The 25,008-nt window shown below is 39.0% G+C and overlaps 1 protein-coding gene across 1 annotated transcript; it reads left to right on the forward strand.

Moving 5' to 3' along the window:
• Nucleotides 1–4,669: 4,669 nt before the first annotated feature.
• Nucleotides 4,670–25,008, forward strand: piwil2 (piwi-like RNA-mediated gene silencing 2). The gene is made up of 24 exons (XM_067603555.1): nucleotides 4,670–4,830; nucleotides 6,663–7,128; nucleotides 7,230–7,335; nucleotides 8,207–8,321; nucleotides 8,769–8,947; nucleotides 9,237–9,327; nucleotides 9,944–10,054; nucleotides 10,414–10,531; nucleotides 10,768–10,892; nucleotides 11,793–11,873; nucleotides 11,964–12,077; nucleotides 12,538–12,726; nucleotides 12,919–13,003; nucleotides 13,449–13,541; nucleotides 16,888–17,028; nucleotides 18,589–18,702; nucleotides 19,029–19,217; nucleotides 19,890–19,991; nucleotides 20,782–20,898; nucleotides 21,125–21,213; nucleotides 21,604–21,709; nucleotides 22,545–22,798; nucleotides 23,240–23,347; nucleotides 24,604–25,008. The coding sequence occupies exons 2-24, from the start codon at nucleotides 6,703–6,705 to the stop codon at nucleotides 24,758–24,760; spliced, it is 3,210 nt and encodes a 1,069-aa protein (XP_067459656.1). The 5' UTR covers nucleotides 4,670–4,830; nucleotides 6,663–6,702; the 3' UTR covers nucleotides 24,761–25,008.

The raw sequence follows: 25,008 nt of genomic DNA on the forward strand, positions 1-25,008 counted from the left end.
CAGCAACAGCTGTGGTGTGTTTGTCCCCTCTGGCTATGGAGGGGTCGGTGCTGTTTCCCACAAACCCCCCATTGACTGTTATCACTGCTCCTCCACCCCCAACTCAGATGCAAGCCACCACTGCCTTGGCCTTTTACTCACCGTTACCTACTACTCAGTCTGACAGACAGGTCAGTAGTGATTGTCACATCAGATTAATGCATGCAACTGTTGGCAGTTTCTGCTAGACCTCCTGCTGTCATGGAAATTTGGTCCATTTATGCTCAGGGTATTACCAGCGTGTAGATGTTAGAGGAGATGGGTTGGGTTTCCAGGGTGGAAAGCCTCTGAGGCGAGCTCTCGGGGCTTATGCAAAGCAACCTGTCAGCATGTCAATGTTTCTTTCAGACCTTCTGAGGGTCTTGTAATGAGAGGAGTTAAAACATGTAGGGAACTACACCTGCTTTGGGAGCAAGAACATGAGATGGTTAGGAGAAAGTATGACAAGAGAGATTAAAATGAAACTGCTACAAATTCTTAACATTTAGTGGAGCTGTTTGATCTTTGTGGAACTGATCACATACAGCAGACAGGCATCTAGGTGTTCGTTGTGAGTATGCGTGAGTCTGTGGTGCTTCCAGGCATCAATGGAGTCCTCATCCAACTCGGGAACGCTGTTCATTTAATTTGCTGACAGTCAAACCCCAATATAGGTGCAACATATACAGTTGACCTGTGTGCTTCTTTAATAAAACCACAGTGTGGTCCTTTAAAAGTGAAAGCATAATCTGAACCAATTAGAGGAAATGACCTCAAAAGTCAAAACTTGTTTTGATCCCCCTCACTGCCAAAGTCCCCTGTGGCCTGTGTGGATGTCAGGTTACTAAGACTCTGTCCAATAAATAAGCCCCATGTGACCTTTCTTGACAAGACAGATTCTGATTGGACAGTAAGAGCCTTAATGTAACCAAAACACTAAGTAAACATGTTGGCGACTCAAGCTACCACCAGGTTTTACATTTTGACCTGTAATTTCAGCATACGTAGGTGTCAATCACTGTCCAATGCTTAAATGTCAGAACACACCACCAAAAGCAGCCCTTCAGGTTTCATCCAAACATGCTGCATTAGACATGACAGGTAATGTTATTGACTATGGTGGCTTGGAGCCCGTCTGTGCCTCTGACATGGACTGGCATAATGTTATCAGTCAGTGAGTTGAAGTCAAATGTCTGTTCTAGATGTAGATTATGGCTGAAGGCAGACAGGTGGAGACTGTCCCTCTTCATAGGCCGAAGGGGGACAGATAAACACTGTTTATCTTGTTTTCTTTGCAGCAAATTGAGGATTTGCGAACATGACCTTAATAAAGTGACACAATCAGGACGGAGCAGGCACTGGGCGACAAACAGGTAATTTCATCATGACAAGAAAATGTAAGTGAGGAGCAGAATAGAAAAACACATTTGTTCCAGAGGTAGCTGCCTAGCTGCAGAAATGATGGGTGGAGTGTTTTAGTGCTGAACTCAGAAGAATGTTTACTTTAAATTACAATTCTATAAAACACAAGCATTACTATAAATACATAATCCACACTCATTAATTAGTTTGAATCTTGAAACAGGCTATTCTTTACAAGCTTTTTATAAGCTTTAAAGGTAAACTCACTGCAGAATTTATCAACCTTAAATTACAGTCACATCTGATAAATGTCAGTTGAACCGAAATGAGATTGTCAGTGTTAGGAAGAGAGATCACAACTGATCAATACATCACCTGTTCAGCTACCTGCTGTATAATCAAAGTGTGATCTTGAAGAAACAAATGTCTAATTGTAACATCTAAAATAAAACTTTAAGTCCACTGACAGCTTGTAGTGTGATTTTTTTTTTCAGTACAGAAAAACAAATTGTAAAAGATACTGTGTCAAAACTCGGAATGCAAAACAACAAAGAAAGACGCCATTTCATTAAAAATAAAACATCTTATTAAATCCATTTGCCAACACTTTAGGTTGCTACATATTTATGAGGATGAACCAAAGTTAAAACTCCATTTGCTAAGTCAGAGCCATAAATTAATGTTTGACTCTACTTTCAGCCTCTATTAGCAGCTTCCACTTCGAGCAATTTTTAAGAAATAGTTGAGAAAGAGTCACAGCAAGGGTCATGCTCTGATCTTCATTTTCTTCTGATCTCTTCAGTCGAGCATTTTCTTAAATGAACACGAAGAAACTCTATCTTGAGTATAAAAACATCATCTATGTTATTTACAGGTCATTATAATAATAACTGAACAGACTTAGGCATGGTCAGTCGTGTCACTCAAGTGACTCAAGCAGATTTAGCATTAATCATGGGGTTTCCTCTTGTCCACATATCCAAGGGTCCTTAAGGTGGACACTGAACCCCAAAGTTGCTCCTATGTGTTTGTATATGTGGGAAAATGGTAAGTTTAGAAAAAAGTGTCAACCAAATAGGAGGTAGGCATGCTGAGTAAGCACACTGAACCTGATTCACACTCCTATTGTTCAAAATACTCATACCTACAAACTGCTGCATCTATCTGTTATATCTGTTGTTCGCCACTGAAACAGTATGGCTATAACTGCCTTGCTTAAAGGGATACCAGTGATATATATTTTTGACCTGTTATCTGAGATTATTCCAGCTGCAAGAAGTCTTAATGCAAGGTCACAAACTTCCTTAAACTCCTACAGGTTTATACATTTCTTCTCAACATGTAAATAATTACTGATTACTGATTACCCCCCATGAATGTGAAACAAGGTCTGCTCTAATTAGAATGAAATAAAACTTCCCTGCTGACAATTTGTTAGCTGTTTTACATTTACATTTGACACATTTTGCTGGGCTAATTATTCAGAGCCACATACAGTGAGTGCATCGGTAGACAACATATACATAAATATTCATGTATTGCTGTGACACAAGTTGCAATAACTGTGATTTCACACAATTTGGTGATTGTTTCTGTCAAGCTTTCTAGATTCTGATGTTGGTTTAGTCTTAAGGAGGAACTTTTGGGGGGCAGTTTTGACTTTCATTCATTAATGGAAGGTCAATTTGATTCCTCTATCATTTGCAGTTACCTTGATATGTCAGTAGATGGCAACACATCCTTTAAAACTAAAATCGTTTACAAACCCAAACAGCATCTCTTTCAGTTTTTGATGTGAAAGAGATGTAATCCAAGCACCAAAGATGGAATTGAATCCTTTGAATACTGACTTTATAGAAATAGAAAAGCCATGTTAATCTATTTAAAAATAACACCTAGCTGTTAATAACTGTTTTCCCTTAAAAGTTGAATCCAGGAGAGTTTATCCAACAGACAATGAAATGCACCATCCTATCTGGTCACTCCCTGAAACACTGTAGTTAATATAAAAGGACTGGTTACTTTTTGGAGCAGTGACTAATTTATTCCTGCAGAGACCAAGTGTGACCACAATGTCATCTCCTCAATACCCCTAAGGGCATTTTTGTGATTATTTCAGTAGAGTCTAAGACTAATTACCGGTATGCCTGATCGGTGGCCTGAAAACCAAAGCTCTGTGGGCCTTCTGACTTTGAAGAATATTAGACCACCTCCACTGAAACCAAAGAGACACACATGCTGACCTCGAGTAGCTGGTAAAGCATCTTTTCGTCATGAGTATCCTTTCTTTTAGTTGTGCTATTTTGCATCCAAAATAAACATCTGTAGTTGTGAAGTGAGGCAATTAATGAAAACATGAAATAATCATAGGACTTGCTATTATTATTTATTCATAATGAATGCCATAAACTGCTGGGAAAATGCAGAATTTGGGTAATTTCACAAACGTCAACTATCTCAGCACATGTTTGCTTTTATCACAAAGTAACATTATGTAGCTTTGTCCAGAATTTAAATTTTTTATTATTATGTGTAAGCCTGAGTCACAGCCCTTAGGCTGTTGTAGAAGAAAGTCTACAGTTTCTACTAGTCAATTTTCCCATGTACGTATTGCACAAATGTGTGGAGACAGTGAACATTTTTACAACACATAGATCAAAGATACAATTGGCTTAACGTATGGCAGTAAATGAGATTTAATGTCATCATATGGCTGAGCTTCTCGAGCATATTATTCACCACCACCAAGCTGTGCCAAGACATTATTGACATTATGCCACAACCGGCTGTTTATTGGCCACCAGCAGAAAGTTGCAGTGTTACCTCCCACCCTCAAATGTTTAATTGTGTGAATAGGAAGCATGCCATACTAAATAATAACCAAGAAAGTTCCCCTCAGTTAAAGAACTCATCTCTGGTTTTGCACAATGCTTTGGCTTGATTGCATTATGTATGTGGTATCAATATTCAATAATGTCATTATTATTTAGTTAATTGATGGGAGACTCATGGACTGCACCACATGAGTCTGCCTGCAGACACAATGCATTGTTTATGTCTACACATAAACAATGACAAAACTGGGCTGGGTCTGGTTTCGTGCAAAGTGATATGGATCTCCCACTATGCCACACATCGTATAGACTCTACAGTTGCACACTTTTAGCACTGATTTATTACTATTGAATTAGATTAGATGGCTCAGGTGTGATACACTTGAGGTACACAGGTGTAGACCACCAGAGGGAGACAAAACAATATTTCCCAATCACATGTAAACTGACAATAAAAGATTGACAGGTTGAGTAAACCAATGCCTTGCTGTAGAATGTATTGACCATCCAATAAGGAAATCGGAGGGAAGATATTATTGATCAGCCCATCTGTCCGTTGGACCGTAGACGTATTGGATACCTTGCCACAGGATAGAGAAATACTCCGCGATAATATGTAAGTTATCATACTCCATCTACAAGTACTGAGTTATATTATGTTATTATTGTTTGTCAACAACTTGAGTAACAGTGTTGAGTTTTCAAAGTGAGTTTCGGTTGTATTTAACATCGAGCGGGACCGAATTGTGTCGGTGTCTGGAACACGTGCTTCAGTTAGCTAAGCTAGCTACTAACGCAAATTTAGTTAGCTGACAAGCTAATATTGTGACGAAGAATAATAAAGGAATAAGATAGCCGAGCTACCCAGTCAAAGAATGGACGAATAACGTTATCTAAATAATTATTTTTTGCGAAATTGTTGTGGGGAGAAATGTATAAACAGGAGGCAACCAGATGAAGTAAGGAGCCAGTATGTCTAGTTAACACTGGCTAATTAATCTACCTGATAATAATGAACACCGGCTAATTAATTTACCTGATAACACAGCTAGTGAATTTACCTGATAATACTTAACACCGGCTAATGAATTTACCCGATAATAAATAACATCAGCTAACTAATTTGTCTGATAACACAGCTAATTAATTTACCTGAGAAAACTTGACTGCTAGCTTGTTTGACACGAGGTCTCACAAAATATTTTTTCAATTTTCTGTTCCCAACACATTTCTCATTTGATATGTAAGTCTAACCTCTTTTGGAGGTTTGACTTAGATATCAGTAAATTTGTTCCTTTTGTTTAAGTGCTTTTCCGGCATATTGAATTGACTACCATTCCCAATGTTACCCTAATATGCGTAATTTTGCCACCAAGCTGTAAAGGAGTTATGACTTGGTGTCAGTAAACTGGTCTTAAACTAATATTTTTGTATATAGGGTATCATTAGGCCTGAGTTGTGTTATCTCCATTAATAACCAGGGCATTATTAATTCGGCTAATTTAGTGAACTGCATTTTGGCGCAATGCTTTGCTGCAATACTGTATGTAGGCAGAGATCTGACTCCTTGTGCTTTTCATCAGTTTCTCTCTGGTGTGGATCTAGATTTTCCTAATGAGAAACGTCTTTATAGGTTTATTATTTTAGTTATTGTTTGTTTGTATTGGGACACAGCATGAACTTGGAAAAAACGAAAAATATATAAAACTCAACAGTAAAATACATATGAAACTGCTCAAGACTCAACAATACATATAAACACATTACAACACGAAACTCAACAACAAAGTACACACAAATCAGCACAAAACACAAACAACTCTCAAACATACCATTAAAATTTCATAAAACAACAGGCACCACATCGCTCATGTCTACATGACTGATCCCTCTTTAAAGAGCGTTTCAGTTTGAGTTTAAAATGTTCCCAGTCATGGTCCATGTTGAGTTCTGTGGGTAAAGAGTTCCACATGTTGATCCCCTGAACAGAAAAGGCCATCTGTCTGAGTGAGGATTTACAAAAGGGCATCTTACATAACCAGTAGATGCACCTCATGTTACTGAGCCAGAAGCCCTGAGAGGTACCACCAGGTCACTGAGCAGCCTGGTTATTTAGACTAATAAAATAATAAAAAATATTGTAAAACTAGTCATATTTTGATAATACATGGAGACACTGAGTGCTCGGTTTACTTGTTTAGCTGCATGTACAGTTTGCCTGAAGAAGCGCTTACCTGATAGGTTTCAATTTAGTCAGTAAGTTGGAGCTGGGCCAGGACAATCAGATTTCGACCCATTTTTGGGTGAATCACATCTATGTTGAGTGTGGGCCTGTTTAAACTGTTAGCTACAATCCAACTGACAACCTCTGACGTGCCTCGTTTCCTTTGGTGGTAGACCATTAATGAGACTTTAACAAACTTTCTTTGTGTCTGTTTTCCTCTGCAGTTAACTCTTCTGTTAACTGGTAATATTAGAAGTTGACTGAATGGATCCAATCAAGCCTCCTGACCACAGCGGTATGACGGGCGTTCCTTGGCTGGGACGCGGACGCGGACTACAGTCTGAGGGACTGGCTGTAGGACGTAGTAGAGGGCTGCCACTCTCTACAGAAGGGCCTAGTGTAGGACGAGCCAGAGGTTTTCTCACTCATGGCGATACCCCACAAGGACCAGGAGTAACTCTACCTATTACAGAACCTGTAGTTGGGTGGGCTAGAGGGCTGTTGGTGCAGCCCGATGATGGACAACTTGGCCGAGCCAGAGGAATGTTCTTCCCGGCAGCTGAACCAAAGGTAGGAGTGGCGAGAGGCACAATCTTGCCTAGTCTGGAGCCTCCGTGTGGACCGACGCCTCCATGTGAAACCATGACGCGAGACCCAACAGAAGAGACGCCGACATTGACAACAAAAGAGGTAGTTGGAACCAGAAATGTGTCTGTACACATACCACATGCATGTTTTCTAAATACGTATTTCCTACATGAAGAGTTGCTGAAGCTTTTGTCTGCTTACAGGTTGATACACCCACCAGTGGACAAGAAGGGGCACTGGTCTCCATGTTTAGAGGAATGGGCATTGAGCCCTCACTGACCTCATGGGGAAGAGGGATGCTACCAGTGGGTGTGTGTTTAGAGAGAGAAAAACATTAAATAAGGCTGGTGCCATTTTTATTGATTTATTGATAAGTGGACAATCTGACAGTGGTGGCTGTTAACATTGTCAGATAAGGACAGATGGTGTGTCATCTATAGACAACTTCTTATGTATGTTGATTCTTTTTTAAAACAATTACAGGGTAATCTTTAGTATATCAGTAATGCAGTATCTTCCGTAAATGGCATCATGCATAAAGCTTTGGCACCCTCTCCTGACACAAAGAAACTGCATGGTGTGAGAGGGAATTGATACACTGACAACGTTCATTATTAGGAATTTCAGAAATACAATAAATTAAATTCATAAATACCAATAATTAACAAATATTTTAATTAAAGTCTGCCTTTGGAGAGATGCTTAAATGGCATTTAAATATATCATTAAATTAAGTTAATGATCCAAAATAGAGACATCTGTTCCTCTGTGCCAAAGGCAGGCTGTGAGTGCAGCCTGTAAAACTCAAGGTTGAGAGGACATTTACATTTATTCATTTGAAAGATGAAATAAGGTACAAGCCAAGCTACAGTACATCAAGGAGAAGTCTTTGAGAGTAACTGCTTCAACTCTGTTACATGCTCCACCTGACACAGGTGCCACAAGGTTTGCAGGTGCATGAATAGGAACATATAACTATTCTGTGGAAGAGCTAGAGAGGTCATAGCATTATTAAAGACAGAAAGGAAAGGAGAGTCACAAACCTCTGTGGGCTGACACTCATTTACCCATTCAGATCAACTTCTAATGCAGGTTTAACTTGTATCAATGTGAGCATGCATACAAACCATAGGAAATCACTGTGAATGCTTAAGAATTGAGTTGTTCAATTTTGTCACAGGAAGAGGAGCAGCTGGAGATATGGGAGAAGTGAAGCAGCAAGGGGTCCCAGTAGGTGTCATCAGTAGCCCACAGAGCATTAGCCAACCTGAAGAGGTGATGGGCAGAGGCAGCAGGTAGGAGGCAGAGGAGTGACAAGATCCAGTGTGATCACTAACAGGCTTTCTTACGTGCTCTCTCTCCTTTAGTTGGGAGTCATTTATATCAGTGAGATTAAGTACTAGAAATGCTATTCAGTATAAAGCAATACAGTTCAACTGTACCACAAACTGCAAAAAGTTCTCTCTAAAACAGTTACACATTTTAACCTTCATAAAAGTAGGATTTACACAGTTAAGTTCATACTTTGTGTGTTGAGCTGTGAGATGCTGCTTTCACTTGTAGCCTTTGTAGATAAGGTGTTTTCAATGACATGCAGTATGTACAAAGGATTTCCTCATGCTCACAGTCAAGTGTGTCATCATTGTTTAAGAACTGTCATTGATACTGAAGTATTGCAATCATTATCAGCATTTAAAAACTGATATGCAACACTGACTATCACGGATTTTAAATTGTTACAGTTTCCCTGGCCGAGGGTTGTCCCATCAGATGATGGTGGGGCTCGGAAGAGCAGCGATGCCACAGCTTGGACTCGGACGAGGACGCCCTTTACTTCCTTCTTTTCCTCCAGGACATGTCGAGACTGTTTCTCCAACCTCTGAGGCACAAGCACCCCTGCACTCACAGGCTTCCTCCACAGGTGTGAAATCTTCAAAAAAGAATGACAAACTCTTCATTTCAAAAGATAAAATGTGAAACCTTTTGGTTTCTTTCAGCTAGGTCAAAGTCTGTTTAGTCTCTGTGACTGTTAAACTATCCATAAAAATACTATTACGAGAATTTTTATTTTAAATTGTCATTTCTTTTCAATTTCTGCAATAATTTGCCGAAAAGTGTTTGTTTATAAACCAGATTTGTAATAGTATATGTAACCCGATAAGTGATAAAGAAGAAAGTGTACAAAATTTTTAAATGCAAATAATGTGTAGGAATCGTGCCCCCTGTTTCCACCACTCAAGAGGTGCTGGAGCTTTCTGCTGTTGCACCAGGAAAGGTAGAGCTGAAAATGGAGGCAGTCCGGTAAGTGTACTTCTCTACATTACCTACTTTAATTTACCTCTTTGGGTTGTGACACACCAAGCTGACCTTCACTCACCGTTAGGTATGTGTAGCGGCTGTTCAGCCTCGTTGGAGGCTGTTGGGCCATTTTAGCTTGTTGGCAATTGGTGAGGGAGAGCTCTTTGGATGTTCATTAAGGCAAATCAGTAATTTAATTAGCATATTAAGAGTTGTTCTTAACATTATTTATCCAACTTATTTTTACTTATCCAAATCAAAATGTTACATTCTTAATTTGTATTGTCAGTGTATGATGTTATTAATGTAGTATATTGATATTATAAATACAGATTATAGTTGAGATATTTCCTCTTACATAAAACATACAGCATCTGCATGCTGGCTGTCAGCTGGCCTTCATCTGGTCTTTGTGGTCTTTTAAAGTAGCATTTTACATATGTAAGGCAACACAATGCCTTTGATCAGTCAGCCTTCATCAATGCTAATTCTTTGAGGTCGACTTGCTGTGTCACTCATGCTTTACAGAGATATACAACTCATCTTGCAAGATGATAGTGTGTCTTGTGCTGTTGTGCTAAAATGATCTTTTTGTGCATGTATATTCTACTCTGGTCAGCGAGCCACCTAATAAAGCTGGAACAAAAGGAGCTCCTATAACTATTGGGTCAAACCACGTCCCCATTCGCTGCAAGAATGAGGCTGTTTATCAGTACCATGTTACGTTCATGTAAGTATCACTTATCATTCACTGCATTTCCTCTCTTCAGCAGCCATTCAACAAAAAATACTGGTGGCAATAATGGAATGTGTGAAATTTTAGACATTTTCCTATGAAATATAAGTATTTGTTTTAATGTTGATGGTTAATTTAATCTTAAACACAGAACAAAAATGAACATGGAGAACCAAAAACTTCTTACACTGAAGCAACAAAAGCTGTTAATAAAATCCCAGAGGAGACATGCTTAAGGCTGTTCCAAAGCAGCAATTTGTTGAATCAATGTTCTCAGTCAATACTGGTAATTGGGACTCAAAGCACTGTATGTATTTATAGAAGTCATGTGTATTTCCAATATTATCTTTCAGCCCAAATGTCGAGTCAATGGCGATGCGTTTTGGCATGATGAAAGATCACCGCTCAACCACAGGGGAAGTAGTGGCTTTTGATGGCTCAATACTCTACCTGCCTGTTAAGCTGAATGACGTAGGTATCTCAGTGTGTCGGATTGGCTGACGTGTTGTAACAGGGATAGGAAAGATTTTGGAGTTAGAAGGCACCCACAACATGTAATAAGTTCATTTTTATGAGGAACGACAGTTTCAATGTATTGATTTTTCATTGTGTTTGAATTGTACAGTGGGAAATTTGTCACAGTACTGAACACCAGATACCTTTTTTTTGGTTTGCTTGTTTTGCAAAATGTTTTGATTCATGTGCAGGTGGTTGTTCTCAAGAGTTTGAGACGGACCGATAATGAGGAAATACACATCAAAATCCAGATGACCAAGATTCTGCCTCCCAACTCTGATCTGTGCATCCCGTTCTACAATGTGGTGCTGAGGAGGTAAAAAGGCTGCTCTAAGATTGATCACATTAGTTTTGAGTTGAATTATCAAGTTGCAACTTCTTTTTTTTTTCAGTATTCAGATAGATGGTGTTAAACAAAATCACACAAAATCCACACTGTTGATACAAAGAATAACTGCAATATTTTTCTTAAACTGTCAGGCTAAGAAAAATGCTGTCGTTACCCTCCATACGTTCAAAATGACATGATATAATACAGTTGGGCGTATTTTTGTTATTTGGTGTTAAGGAGGAGGTTTTTTTCTCACTTTTGATGAAGATTCAGCTTGTCCAATGCTGTGTGTCAGTTTAGTCAGTCGTGTTTTAACCATTGACTATAAATAAATATTGACGTCATGACAGCTCCCTCAAAGTGAAGCCAAAACATCTTGATCGCCTCCTGGTGGCTGGCTGTAGTATAGGTCATAAATCCAGCCTCCTCCGTGTTAGTGCATAGGACATGAGCCAAACAACAAAACCCAAATTGATCTTGATTAATTGTCAAATTGTCAAAGATGGTTTCTGTCATTTTAGGTTCGTATCACACTCATGTTTGTCCAAGTCCTCGTTTTTCTGATAAGTTTGTATTTAATTAGTTATCTGAAAATATAAAAAGGGGGTGTGGTGACATGATTGACAGCTGCTTTCAAACCTCCGACTCTACTGCACAGACTCTGGCTCCAAGTGACGTCACACATGCAAGATGGCCGCTCCCGGAAAGGGAGCCACTTTTGCATAGTGGCAGGAAGTAGAGACGCATCGTCCATATTTATATACAGTCATCCAGAGTGCTTAGTAAAGAAACGTAACCAATTATTTTAAGCATGCTGTTGCTATTATCTGTCAGTATTAGGATTATCAAATGACAGGACGTGACCCAGTGTTCTTGTTTCTCAAGGGTCATGAAAATCATTGGACTGAAGCTGGTCGGGCGAAATCATTATGATCCAGAAAGCGCAGTCATTCTTGGAAAACAGCGGTAAATACTGAGTTGCATTTTCATATCAGAGGTCAGTCTCCAGCTAATATGCTGAATTCAGTCCACTTATTGTCCTGTCTGTCTGTGTAGACTGCAGGTGTGGCCGGGCTATGCAACCTGTATCAAACGCACAGATGGAGGCCTGTACCTGTGTGTGGATGTGTCTCACAAAGTCTTGCGGAATGACTCCGTGCTGGATGTCATGTAAGTTCACACAGCAAATCAGCAGTGGCACACACTACGTACCGTTAGTATTAGCATGTATCAAGTCGGCAGATAAATTTCTATTTCTGCTGTACGGGTACTCACTCTTACATGCTCATACAAGTTTAAACATTGAATACACTAAGACACAAGCCACACGGCGCTCTATAAATGTAATATTCTGTGATACAGTCATACATATTTAAATATCAGACTACAAGATATGAGACTTTCTTAGTGCGTCTGTCCTCTGAGACAGAACTGTGAATATAGCCCTCCTTTGGGAAATGTGGTTGGAGTTAAGAGGTGAGTTGGAGAGCAGCGATAAATGCAACAAGCTTAGTGCATTTATAGATCATTTATAAACAGAATAATCTTGACCTAAACTCAAATGGCAAAACTAAACAAAAACTGTTTTAAAGAGACAAACAATGACCTTTAATCCGCTGCTCTCTGCCAGGAACACACTGTACCAGCAGAGCAAAGAGAACTTCCAAGACGAATGCACCAAAGAACTCATCGGCAGCATCGTCATCACCCGCTACAACAACCGCACCTACCGCATTGACGCCATTGAGTGGAACAAGTCACCCAGAGACACTTTCACTTTGATGGATGGCACAAAAACCACATTTGTGGACTACTACAGGTGAGGCTGTTCTGACTGTGATACCATTAAAAGAACAGCAGGTTTTGTGTATATGGGCATTGAAACAGTGGTGGTTTTATTTTGAACAGCAATGGTGGTCTTCATTATTTTTGGCCATTAGTTTTTGTTTTGTTGTTTCACTTAAAGCATTTGTTAATTATTGTCATTAAATGGCCTTCCACATTGCAACAGCAAGAACTATGGGATTACAATCAAAGAGATGGACCAACCTCTGCTCATGCATCGGCCAAAGGAGAGGTCCAAGCAGGGAGGGAAGGTAAAACCTCTCGTCAGCATCAGTTATTTTAACATAAATGCTAGAGACACACAGGTGTTTTGCAATTGTAATTTGAAATACATGATGAAATGTAGCCCTTTACAGTTGACCACTCAGAAGACATAAACTCATTTCTTGCATCAAAATGCCCCCTTGTGGCAACAATAAGTATTGAATCCTCTATAATTTAAAAGACATCAGGATTTAAAACATGCACACAAAATAAAAATAATCACAACAGAATTAGATTCGTCTTATCAAGCTGTCCCATATTCTCACCTGTAAGTTGCACTCAGACATCAGTAATACCTGTTACATATTTTTAAAAAAAGAAATCAGTCTATCAGAAGCATAATAATACAACATGGAAATAATGTTAAACATATAAACATGAGCAGTAACCATGTAATTGTGTAGTTAATGTTACAGTTTTCATTTATTGCAGCAAGTTATCACTGGAGAGATCCTTTTAGTACCAGAACTTTCCTTCATGACGGGAATCCCTGAGAAAATGAGGAAGGACTTCAGAGCAATGAAGGTAAGTTTGATGTGCCAGCTCCATGTTCTAGCAGTGTTTCCTCCAGGTTGACTGCCTTGGAGCGGCGGGGGGGGGGGTCATATGTGGGGGCATGAAAAACTCAAGACAGACTCATCAGCCAGACATTTCTCCGTTCTCTGTTAAAGAGCAGCTGACATTGACACTAAAATGAGAATTGCTGGTCCACCTTAAAAGTCAGTTCACCTTAGGTCCACCCTAAGTGAGCCCAGTCAAGTTAAGCTAACACGTTGTTGCTAACTTCGGGGCTAACCCCCTAGATGAGTATTTTCTTTGTCTTGAGGAGCTGCAGCATTTATTAACTGACAAACTGTAGTCTGTACTGTACATTTACTGCCAGATTGACAACTTACTGCTAAACTTTTCCTCTGCTCCGCTCGCGTTCACGTCATGTTTCTGCCGCTCGCCCTTTGCGCTCGTGCAACTACACATGCACATTCACACACACATACACACACACACTGCCTTATTCCTTAACAGAGCTACGCTACTCTTATACCTTTCACATAGATGTCCTTTGCAGAACGAAGAGAGGGAGGATGACTAAAAAAATCCACAATAATGCACGGTGTTGTGCTCACACAGTGTACGAGTGAAAATCATTAGTAGCCCGTTGATATTAATGATTGTCTGAAATTTTAGCAGTCAAGCTCATAATTTTGCTGAATGAATACAGGGGAAACACTGTCTTGTCCTACTAGGCTGGTCTAATACCTCAACACTATGAGGCACAACACATTACATACATTTTCTTTACAACTAGAAATTGTTCTGTATAAAGTGAAGGAAGATATGTATCATTTTAAAAGGTACTATATTGTAAAAATATAATTGTTACATATAACTGCTAGCAACCAAAGAGAGACTTTGTGTGACACTAATGGATGAACTGCAAATAAATCCATGTCCTAATTCTGGTTTTGAGGACTGGCTGTCCCCTAGGCCTGAACACTTGAGTTAGTTTTATATCAGAATCACTATTTAAAGAGTGAAAATTTAAAAACCCAAGAGCATTGATTTAATCATAACCTAGATTATTAGCATTGTTTAAATTAAATCATAAAACAACAACCAGCAGATTGGACTGCTTCTTTTTGCTGCTCAGAAAGTCCATCAGCATGTTGAGTTATTTTGCTGTCTCATACGTCCATTTCTAACAGTCTTGTTTACATCAAGCTACGTAGTAGTTGAGTGTAAATGACTGATCATTTGCAGGAAATTAGTAGTCTGAATGTCCCAGTTTTAAGCATATAATAATGTTTTGAGTCTATTATTTAAGAAGTTGAGAGTAAAGCCTCTGTGATGCAGCTCATCTCATCAGTCTGTGAAGCTGTTGTGCTTGACAGCTGCAAAGCCCGAGCTTTCAACACTGTCATTTAGCACTCAGCAGTCAGAGATAATTAAGATGGCTTTTACATCATCAGATGTGACATGCCATTAGTTTGTCATTATTACCATAAGTGGACATCAATGTAGTGCCAGTTGAAATTGCGATAATTATTCTATTTTAAGTATACCAATAATTATTGAATGTAAGTAAAGATGATCTATTTCTCTATTGATAATTGTGGTAATACAGATAAATAGTTATTTATGTTTCTCTGGCTAACTGATTTTGAAAAGTGTGATACCCACAGAAATAGAAGTGCCAGCCTTTGCTAGGCGACCGCAAATTACATCATTTCATCTGAGACTCTTAATGAGACAATAAAGCAAGCTTGTAAATTATGCTTGTTGATATTTGATAACATGTTAGGACGACAGCACAGGCTTGAGAATAATCTCTATTTCATTCAACAGCAATATGTTATTTCCCTCAAAGTGGTCCTCTTTTCCACGCTAATGTTGTCAATGCATGTCAACAAAATGTGTGTGCTCGGGCATTGTTAACTTCTTCATATTGCTGTAATGTGTATTTTTAAAATTTGTATGCTTAATGATTGTTTTTCCCAGTTTAGCTTGCTGCAGGCAAAATATAGAATGAAGATGTATTCTCCTGCTGACCAGTGTCTGTAATGTCTCTCTATAAGAGGCTGCTCTGGAGAAGCACCTTTGATTGTAATTGTCAAGTGTTAATGTAGCTAAAGAAAATATGTCTTTTGTCAGTATGGACATCACAAAATGTCATCTCCAAGCACAGCAGCAGAAGAGGTTAGCTGCCAGTGGTTGACCCATATGGGTTGACAGTGTTGATATTTAGAGAGCAGGGCAGCCGATGGCCGATATGTAAGGCTGATATCATGGTTTGTATTTTGTTTGTTTGTTTGTTTTGTTTTTTAGCATCTCATAAAATACAACAATTTAATAATAACAAATGTGACACACAATTTCTGAACTTAAATGACCATTTATTTAACACTAATGTTATTGTCTGCATTGTCTCGCTTGCTTAAGTAGATCTGCACTCTGTCTGCAGTGCTCTTATTTTAGATCAAATAAATGTATCACCTAATTAAATATCTACAGGTGATCAAAAACTAAACTTTAAAGAAAATAGAAATAAAAAAAAATCTTATAAATGAAAAATAAAGTTTTAGTTCACTTAACAGCATTTATCAGCAGAGAGCAGCATCTCCTTGTTTCTAAGCAAGAATGAAAATTTGTGAACTTGCATAAATAAATAAAAACAATGTCAATGCACACAGTAGCACCCAGAAGCATCTCTTTGTTTTTGGTCCCTAACCTTAACTAAACCAAGATGTCAGCACACTAGGTCGCAGCGGCCATCCAGGCTAGGCTAAAGGCTAACCCCAGTCGACCAGCTCTCCCATCAGTCTTCCTTATCAACCTCCGCTTAATCCAAAGTAAACTAGACTACCCAAAACTGCTCCTGACCTCCCGGAGAGAAACGATAAACTGCTGTGCCCTCATCTTCACCGAGACATGGCTGCACAAGATTATCTACAACTCTGCTATCCAGCTAGCCTGGCTAACCACTCTCCAGTCAGACAGGATTGCTTCATTGTCCAATAAGACCCGAGATCATGGCCTGTGTGCTTATATTAACAAAGACTGGTGTATGAATGTAGCGATCATCTCTGCACATTGCTCAACATTAGTGGAGGTTCTAGCAGTCAAATGTGGAGCTTTTTATCTACCACAAGAATTCACAACCATGATCATCGCTCACAAGGTTATCAGCCTCATGATCGTAGGCATCAGCCAATGCCGATTATCTCAAAATCGGCCCAATTAATCGGTTGACCACTAGTAGCTACTGTAACCACTACACAAAAGTGACAAGTGTAAATAATGCCTAAGAATAAAATGTGTAAAACAACTGAAATATATGTTGATACCTGAGATTTTTTTTTTCCATATATTGTAGGACCTGACGATGCACATCAGTGTGAGTGGTGAGCAGCATACCCACTCAATAAAGCAGCTTCTGAAGAACATCAGCACCAACCCTGAAAGTCTGAAGGAGGTCAGCCGATGGGGACTGGAGATTGGTTCAGACATCCTAGTGGTGAGGTCCTTCTGCAGAGTCATTCATTTCTTGTACAGGGAACAGTAAAACATTAGGCCAGCAGCAGAGCTGGTAAAGCTGACCATGTATGCTGTAGTTTATTGTAGTTCATGACTAATGCAACAACAGCTTTCACAGGGCAAGACAGCACAGCGAAGTGGCCAGTGTTTGTTTTTACCCCTCAGAAGTGTAATGTGATAGATATATCTGTTGAATATCACACCCCTTCATCTCAATCTAACGATACAGTCAGTACTTGCTGAGTTGAAGCCACAATTTATTTGTTTTGTCAGTTTACACAACACATCAAAATGTGAAAAGAGTCAGAATAGAGTTCCAAAAATAGGAGGAACTAAAAGTGTCGTTCCCCGTTCTGTATTCCTGTTTCAGCATTTTTCTTATACTATATCCTCAGTGTTATTTAACATAGAAACAGTGGACTCTTAGAGATTATATAATGATAGTATAGGTTTATGTTATGACCACCTGTTGTAATTATTTCAGTTTTGTGTCTGAGGAATCATGGTTTTTGTTTGTTATGGCAGGAAGGTCAAAATATCGACATTTAAATGTAGATTTTTAACTGGCAATATGCAAACACCTAAAGTGGGTGAAATGAAGATAAAGTTGTTGTCATCCATATTCCAACTGGGGCTCAAGTTAAGTATAAATTTTTTCAAGATAAAAAACTTGCATCACCTGTTTGCTTTATTCTGCATCGGCCAGCTGGAAGTCATTGACGTGAAATCCTTCATTCACACAAGTTAAACATATGGCTCTTCCCCTTAAACTATTGAGCTAATGCCGAGACAGGCCGGATACAGAACTACTCAGGTTGTGGTAAACTCTTGAGAGCGTGCCCCCGTGTGATCTGGTGTTCTCTGGCCCACCTCAAGAAAATGTCCCAGTAACGGTATCTGTGCAAGCACAAAACAACGGCCTCGCCAGTTTACCCGCTGCAGGTTTGGGGCAGAGAGTGCAATCTGCTCTGTCCATCAGGGGGGGAGATGTGAAAACCTCAGAGCGCATGACTTCTCTCAGACACAAGTGTGGTGGGGTCCTCTCATCTTCACATTCCTCAGCCATATTTAAGATATGTGGATGAGACCAAGTCGATCTATTTTCCAGGTCCTCCAAATGGTCATTCAAAGCTTTCTATTAATGTTAAGCAGCTCTGGAATGTACAGACAGTTTTGCAGGGCATCAGCTGAGGACTAAAGAGGTTTGATGGAGTCTTATATCAGTGTCCTCATATTTTATTTAAGACTCTGCGTCATCTGCACATTTAAGTTTTTTGATTGGAGCTACTCATATCCTCCTCTGCAAAACTGGCTTTTTAGTTATGCCTATGAATGAGGAGGTCAATTACATGGAGTTTCAGTTAGTTTACAGTTAAAGTGTTTTTAAATATAAAGGGATAAAAAGACCCTCTGCCTCATGTCTTCACCTGACATTTTCAAATCAGAAGTCTCTGTTAACAGCATTTCTCCATATCCCTCCCTAATCTTCTGACTTCTACTACTTTTTATTTTGATTATGTATCGCTTTCTTCTGTTACAGATTAAAGGTAGAACTCTGCCCCTTGAAACCATCTGTCTCCAGTCTTCATCCTTTGCTACTGGTGCTGATCTATCCTGGTCCAGAGAGATTGTCAGGGATGCTTCAATCAGCTCTGTAAGTGTTGGAGAGAAACCTTGGCTGCTGCCTTGTCATTTTTGATCAACTTAATTTAGCTACAACACAACATAAAACCATTGAAAGGGAAAGTTGAAGTAAGGAAGAAATTTTGCCCAGCCTGTGACATTCTATCACAGTTGATGCATTGAGTGATCTTTGCAGGTTTAATTGCTAAACTCTGGTTGCAGTGACAGCAGCCAGAGTTGCTCTTACACACTCCTGGACACACTTTATCATTCAAGTGAATGGGAGGATGTGTCCAAACTTATGACTAGAACTATATGTTGTCTTGCATTGACCTGACTGACCCATCATACTCATAGATCCCGTTGAACATCTGGGCCATCTTCTACCCACGCCGCTGTGCAGAGCAGGCTGAAGAGCTGGTTTCCACCTTTAACAAGGTGGCTGGGCCTATTGGGGTAAGACTGGAGCGACCCATCCGTGTCGAGCTGAGGGACGATCGCACAGAGACATACGTCAAGAGCATCCACTCCCAGCTCACTAGTGAGGTATGACATAAAATTAGATTAGTAGCATTGCCTGTCACTTTGTAACTTAAGTAGTACTCAAGAGAGGGATGTATTTCTGTACTGGCATGTTTTTAAAATATTAGTGCATATCAACTTCTGCTGACATGAAAACTACTACTACTACTACTACACATGTTGTCCTAATATGTGATTATAATTGCACAGAAGTAAAGATGCTCCACTCAGAGGCATATTGGTTATATAGTAATTAGTATTTGCATTGTAAATAAAACGCGTCAAACACTACATTTGTTAGTATTTATCCTCCAATTATTGTATATCAATTACTGATTAGATGTATATTGAATTGAATGAATTTACAAACAACAAACCATGTCAATAAATGACATAAGGAATGAATAAATGAGTTGCTAGCATCTTTAACACTGTAAAAAAAAAAGAGTGAGAGAGAGAAAAAAGTGGTTGCTGCAGAAATAATGACTGACAATGTTTCTAGCCTGGTTGCCTCAAGCATGTAACATGTCATTAGTAATAGATGCAGTGATGTTTAGCAAATTAAATGTTAATGTTAACAGCTGCACAAGTATTTTGACCATGTTGAAATATTGACTGTGTGTGTCACCACTGAACCAAGCCTACAGCGCATGTAAGTCCATCCTGTGTAGGTTTTCATTTCTTATCTGTTTACAGCCCAACATGCAGCTCGTTGTGTGCATCATGGTTGGCAACAGAGACGATCTCTACAGTGCCATTAAGAAGCTCTGCTGTGTTAAAAGCCCCATTCCCTCCCAGGTTTGAAATGTTGGGACGAGTGTTAATGCATGGATGCTGGAGAGAGGGAGGAAAAAAATATATAGTACAGAACTGTTGGTCCAGAAATATCTCAACAACTCTTGCTGTAAATTTTGTAGTATCTCAAAGTATGAAGCTAACGGACTTTGATGATCCCCTCATAATTCCTGTGGCACCATGGTCATGAAATTTGGTACAGACATTTGTCCTCTTCAGGATGAATAGTAATCACTTTGGTGACCCCTCAACTTTTCTTATGTAGTGCCATCATCAGGTCAAACTTTGAATTTTTCCAATATCCTGGTTTATGATTTGCAAGTTAGCGTTAGTGATGAAGTAAGTGTTAATGTTAGCATGCTAACATGCTAAACTAAAATGGTGGACATGGTAAAGACACACCTGCTCAGAATTTTTACAAGCTTACATTATTCATTTCTAGCTGACATTGTGTGTGTATGTGATGTGCTGTTGTATGTAGCTTTGTATAATGTGTTTTTAATTGTGTTTTTTGCTTTGTTCTGTTTGTTATTGTGCTGTTATGTTTTATTTGTAAGGGGCTGCAGATGAAAATTAGCTTTAAGCTAAATCTAGTGCAGTACATCAAATGTTAACATTTATGTTTAACACTACATGGTCCCAATAAATACAATACAACATGTTAGCATTGTCACAGTGAGCATGTTAGCATGCTGACATAAGTTCTGCCTAAGTACAGAGCCACTAGTATGGCTGTAGATGCTCTGTCTTTTCTTTCCTTCATCTAATGCTAACTTAACTTATTTGTCATTAGGCCATCAATGTCCGGACAATCTCCCAGCAACAGAAGTTGAAGAGTATTGCCCAAAAGATTCTCCTGCAGATGAACAGCAAGTTAGGAGGAGAGTTGTGGACTGTCAGTGTCCCTCTGGTCAGTATCTATCTCGTCTTATAAGAGCAACAGTTTATCTAGTGGGCTGATCAGTGTGCGGGAAAATGTCTAGTTGTGATTTTTCTGATCCATAATGTGTTTGCTATTGTAAGGCGAGGTACTGTTGATTAAACATAATGCCATATATTAAAATGGAAATGTAATAATGGGTTATAACATGACAGCAGTAATGGGTTATATATAGACCTCTATTTTGCTGGAACAGAAACACTTGATGGTGGTTGGAGTTGACGTCCATCATGACACCAGCAAGTCTCATCAGTCTGTCATGGGCTTTGTTGCAAGTGTGAACAGGTAAACTTTATTTCCTGTTTTGGTCCCACTCAGGGTTAGTGCAGGATTACATATTTTATCAACAGATATTTAGAATTTAATTTAAATTCATGTGAAGCACAAAGCATAATATTAGTGTTCATTTCATTTACTACTTACCAGTACAACTTTCACATTATTACCTTGTGCAGAGCTTTGACTCACTTCTGAATGATGAGACTAGCAGATTGGGTTGTATCTGGAGATAATCCATTAGAACATCCATTCTATCTGCATATTTGTGCCAAAAATGTTTGTTTTAGAATGTACAGTAACCAGATTATTTCACATTTTCTCTTGCAGCATTGGTAAAATGTTAAGTAATAATAATAAAACGGATTTGCTTTTCACTTTGGACTTGTTACTTTCCAGCTCACTGACTCGTTGGTACTCCAGAGTAACTTTCCAGACACCCACTGAGGAATTGATCAATGGCTTCAGAGTGTGCTTACTGGCTGCACTGCAGAAGTACTATGAGGTCAGTACTACCAGCATGCATTACAAAAATGCCCTGTAGTTCAGCCCCCTCCTCCTCCTCAACTCCACCTATCCCTTTTGGCCAAAGATCACAGATGACTTCTCTGTTCCATTCAACCGCAGCTAGATAGCTAATTAGCTGCTGAGCTGCAGCACATTAAACAGTGTGTAAACATACCTGCAGATGTCACTTCAGACCTGCTAGATGCTGGTTTGGTTGTTGCTCTTCAAAATCCCTGTTAATGACACGCTGTCTGTCCATGACTTGTAGTCACAGCAGTTTATTTACTATGTCTCCAATCACACATTCAATTTTGCAGTTAATTTGCGATTCACATGCATGCTGAATCATGGGGGGGGGGCAATCTGTACAGATCAGTTACGCTCTGTTACACCACTAATAAACTGTCACACACTACAAACAAGTATACAAAATATTCAGTTAATATGCAGTTAAAGACTATAGACAAATTCCAGTTTAATATGCATGAACAGATGATTTTCCAAAAACTATCTCAAATCAAGTAAATACAGTAAATTTAACAGCAACCACATTGACCAAGAGTACTATTTTGCAGATCCCTTAGAATCTACTTAAATTGACAAACAGTAATCAGCTCTGACAATTTTAAGTCATTCTGTGCATTGTTCCTGGAGGAAGGGGCAGCATATTTATTTTGCCAACTTCATCCTAACATATGTAGAATATCATGAGAGCGGAGGCCATATTGGTTTTGACTTCTGCACATGTACATATAAAAGCACAGAGACTGAATTGTAATGAATGTTTCATTTCTTGTGCCTTACATAATACGTGTGCATATTCTTCTGTATAGGTGAACCACAACTTGCCAGAAAAGATTGTGGTGTATCGGGATGGCGTGTCAGATGGTCAGCTGAAGATGGTCGAGCAGTACGAGATTCCACAGCTGATCAAATGCTTTGAGACGTTCCCCAGCTACGAGCCCAAGCTGGTCTTCATTGTTGTCCAAAAGCGCATCAGCACCACCCTCTATTCCTGGGCTTCAAACAACTTCGGCACACCTCCACCTGGAACTGTTCTGGATCACACCCTCACTCAGAAAGACTGGTCAGTCTTAGTATATCCAAGTGGATGATTTCTCGCGAGAAACTCTTTCTGAACAGGTAGAAGACAAACTCCTAGTTGTAGTTAGGGTGCTCTCACACGTAGCATACTCGATGCAGTTAAAACAAACTTGTTGGCTTTGGTGTGTTTAAGTACTGTTCGCTTAGCTGGTATGAAAGCTGCCATTCAGACTCTGATGCACTTTGCTTGTGGTTTGAAAGCAAATAGGCAATCCACAGGATTGTGTTAGTATATATGTGGTTTTAGCAGGATCACAAAAGCTGAACTACTATCAAATCCACCTGCTAATCAGAAACTTCAAGTAGTGATCTGAAAAGAAATCTGTATAATCTTTGCAATTCTGTTTTAATCAATACAGCGTCCTACACGTGCTCCTGGTGGCTTTTTAACACTGAAGCTTTGTTTTGTTCTTCTTTCATTCAGGGTGGACTTCTATCTGATGGCGCATCACATTCGCCAGGGCTGTGGACTTCCCACACACTACATCTCTCTGTACAACACGGCAAACCTCACACCAGACCATTTGCAAAGGTACAGTGATGACAACCCATACTGTTTCCCCACAAATATCATTTTGACTAGTGCTGGTAAACTTTTACAATGTGTTGTTAATTCTATATACTGTATGCTGCATGAATTGGGGAGCAGCCCTTTTTAAAACAGCTAATATTAATATTTAATATTTTTCAGTGAGAAAATATTTGTCACTTGGACAATATTATTGAAAGTCAACACACAAAATGACCATATTAATTTAAACAGTATCTGGTATGAGTTTATTAGTTAGATCAAAACAGTTATACATTCTGTATTATAAGCATATATTTCTGTATTTTATAAAAATGTTGTAAATGCTTTATTTTGCTAGAATTTGAGAAATGTTTAATATGAAGAAATGTAAACTGGAACAGCTTAAGCATAGCTATTTGCAAAGGAAGTAGTCAGACTTGGAGATGGTGAATATGCAGAGTAGACTTTATTTCAGGATACACTGTGATGATGACACAGCAAGTAACATTAATGTTTCCAACTCAGTCAAATCTAATGCCATTTGATTTTTAGGTTCTTGGTGTAAAATGAACAAGTTAACAAGATGGTTATACATTTCCTCTTATTGACTAGTCAATCAATACCAGACTAGTAATCAGTAAATTAACTAGACAGACAACGAGCTGAAGTCACTAAGTAGTTGGACAGTAAATTATTCACTGAGTAGAACTTAATTGAATATTATTAAGGCAGCCAGTGATTCTTTTATGAGATTCAGATTAGCAAATGTCAATGGAGGAAGCAAGATTAAACAACTAGACAGTAGACATCTCTGCAGGCATTAAACAAAAAACAAGGCATCTGATACTTTTACTGCACATTTTTTATACTATAGGGGGAAAAAGCAAAATCAAGGAAATGTTCAAATAAGAGGAAAAGACCTGCACATATTTAATACAAAAATCAAATATGAACACATGAAAATTCTAATATAGGAATTAGTATAGGAAATAGTTCAGGGTTTTATTAGTTTTAGCTAACTGGCAGCTGAGTGCATGCTTAATAGAAAACTGTATTATTGATGAGAAACAGCAGCCAGTGGACCTTCACCAGCTGTGATGGAAATTTGATCTGAATTTTTATCAGATAATATTTTGAATATCACAAAATGCAGACTGCCAAAAAAAGTTAAATATCTCTGACCTTTTTCCTGTATTTACTGCAGGGCATTTGTTAAGTGTTGCTGTTATGTCATGATATTAAAAACACTTAATATTGTTGACTTCGTCTCACACCAGGCTGACTTTCAAGATGTGCCATTTGTACTGGAACTGGCCGGGCACAATTCGTGTTCCAGCACCATGCAAGTATGCCCACAAACTGGCTTTCCTGTCTGGCCAGTACCTGCACTCAGAGCCGGCCATCCAGCTATCGGACAAGCTCTTCTTCCTTTGAGCTGCACCAGTAACTAACTTCAGCAAACTGCTGAAATCAGCAGAAATCCAGCTGTGATGCATAATCAGCAATCAGGTTCAACCGTGGGCCAGTTTGTTCAGGATTTTTTTATTAGACGGCCTGTTAACCAGCACAGTTTAAACCAAAGCCTTTTTTCTTTGTTCATTTTTATTGTGCCCTGTTTGTAACTGAGGTGGTACACTGGTATACAGTGGTATGATACAATAAAGCAGGGGTCTGCAATTCAA

Source organism: Thunnus thynnus, chromosome 2, assembly GCF_963924715.1.
Source record: "Thunnus thynnus chromosome 2, fThuThy2.1, whole genome shotgun sequence".
Lineage (NCBI taxonomy): Eukaryota > Metazoa > Chordata > Actinopteri > Scombriformes > Scombridae > Thunnus > Thunnus thynnus.

Coding starts and splice junctions, on each gene's coding strand:
- piwil2 (XM_067603555.1), top strand. CDS start 6,703: ATGGATCCAATCAAGCCTCCTGACCACAGCGGTATGACGGGCGTTCCT. Junction 10,893..11,792: donor TACAATGTGGTGCTGAGGAG/GTAAAAAGGCTG, acceptor TTGTTTCTCAAG/GGTCATGAAAATCATTGGAC. Junction 20,899..21,124: donor GGACTGTCAGTGTCCCTCTG/GTCAGTATCTAT, acceptor TTGCTGGAACAG/AAACACTTGATGGTGGTTGG.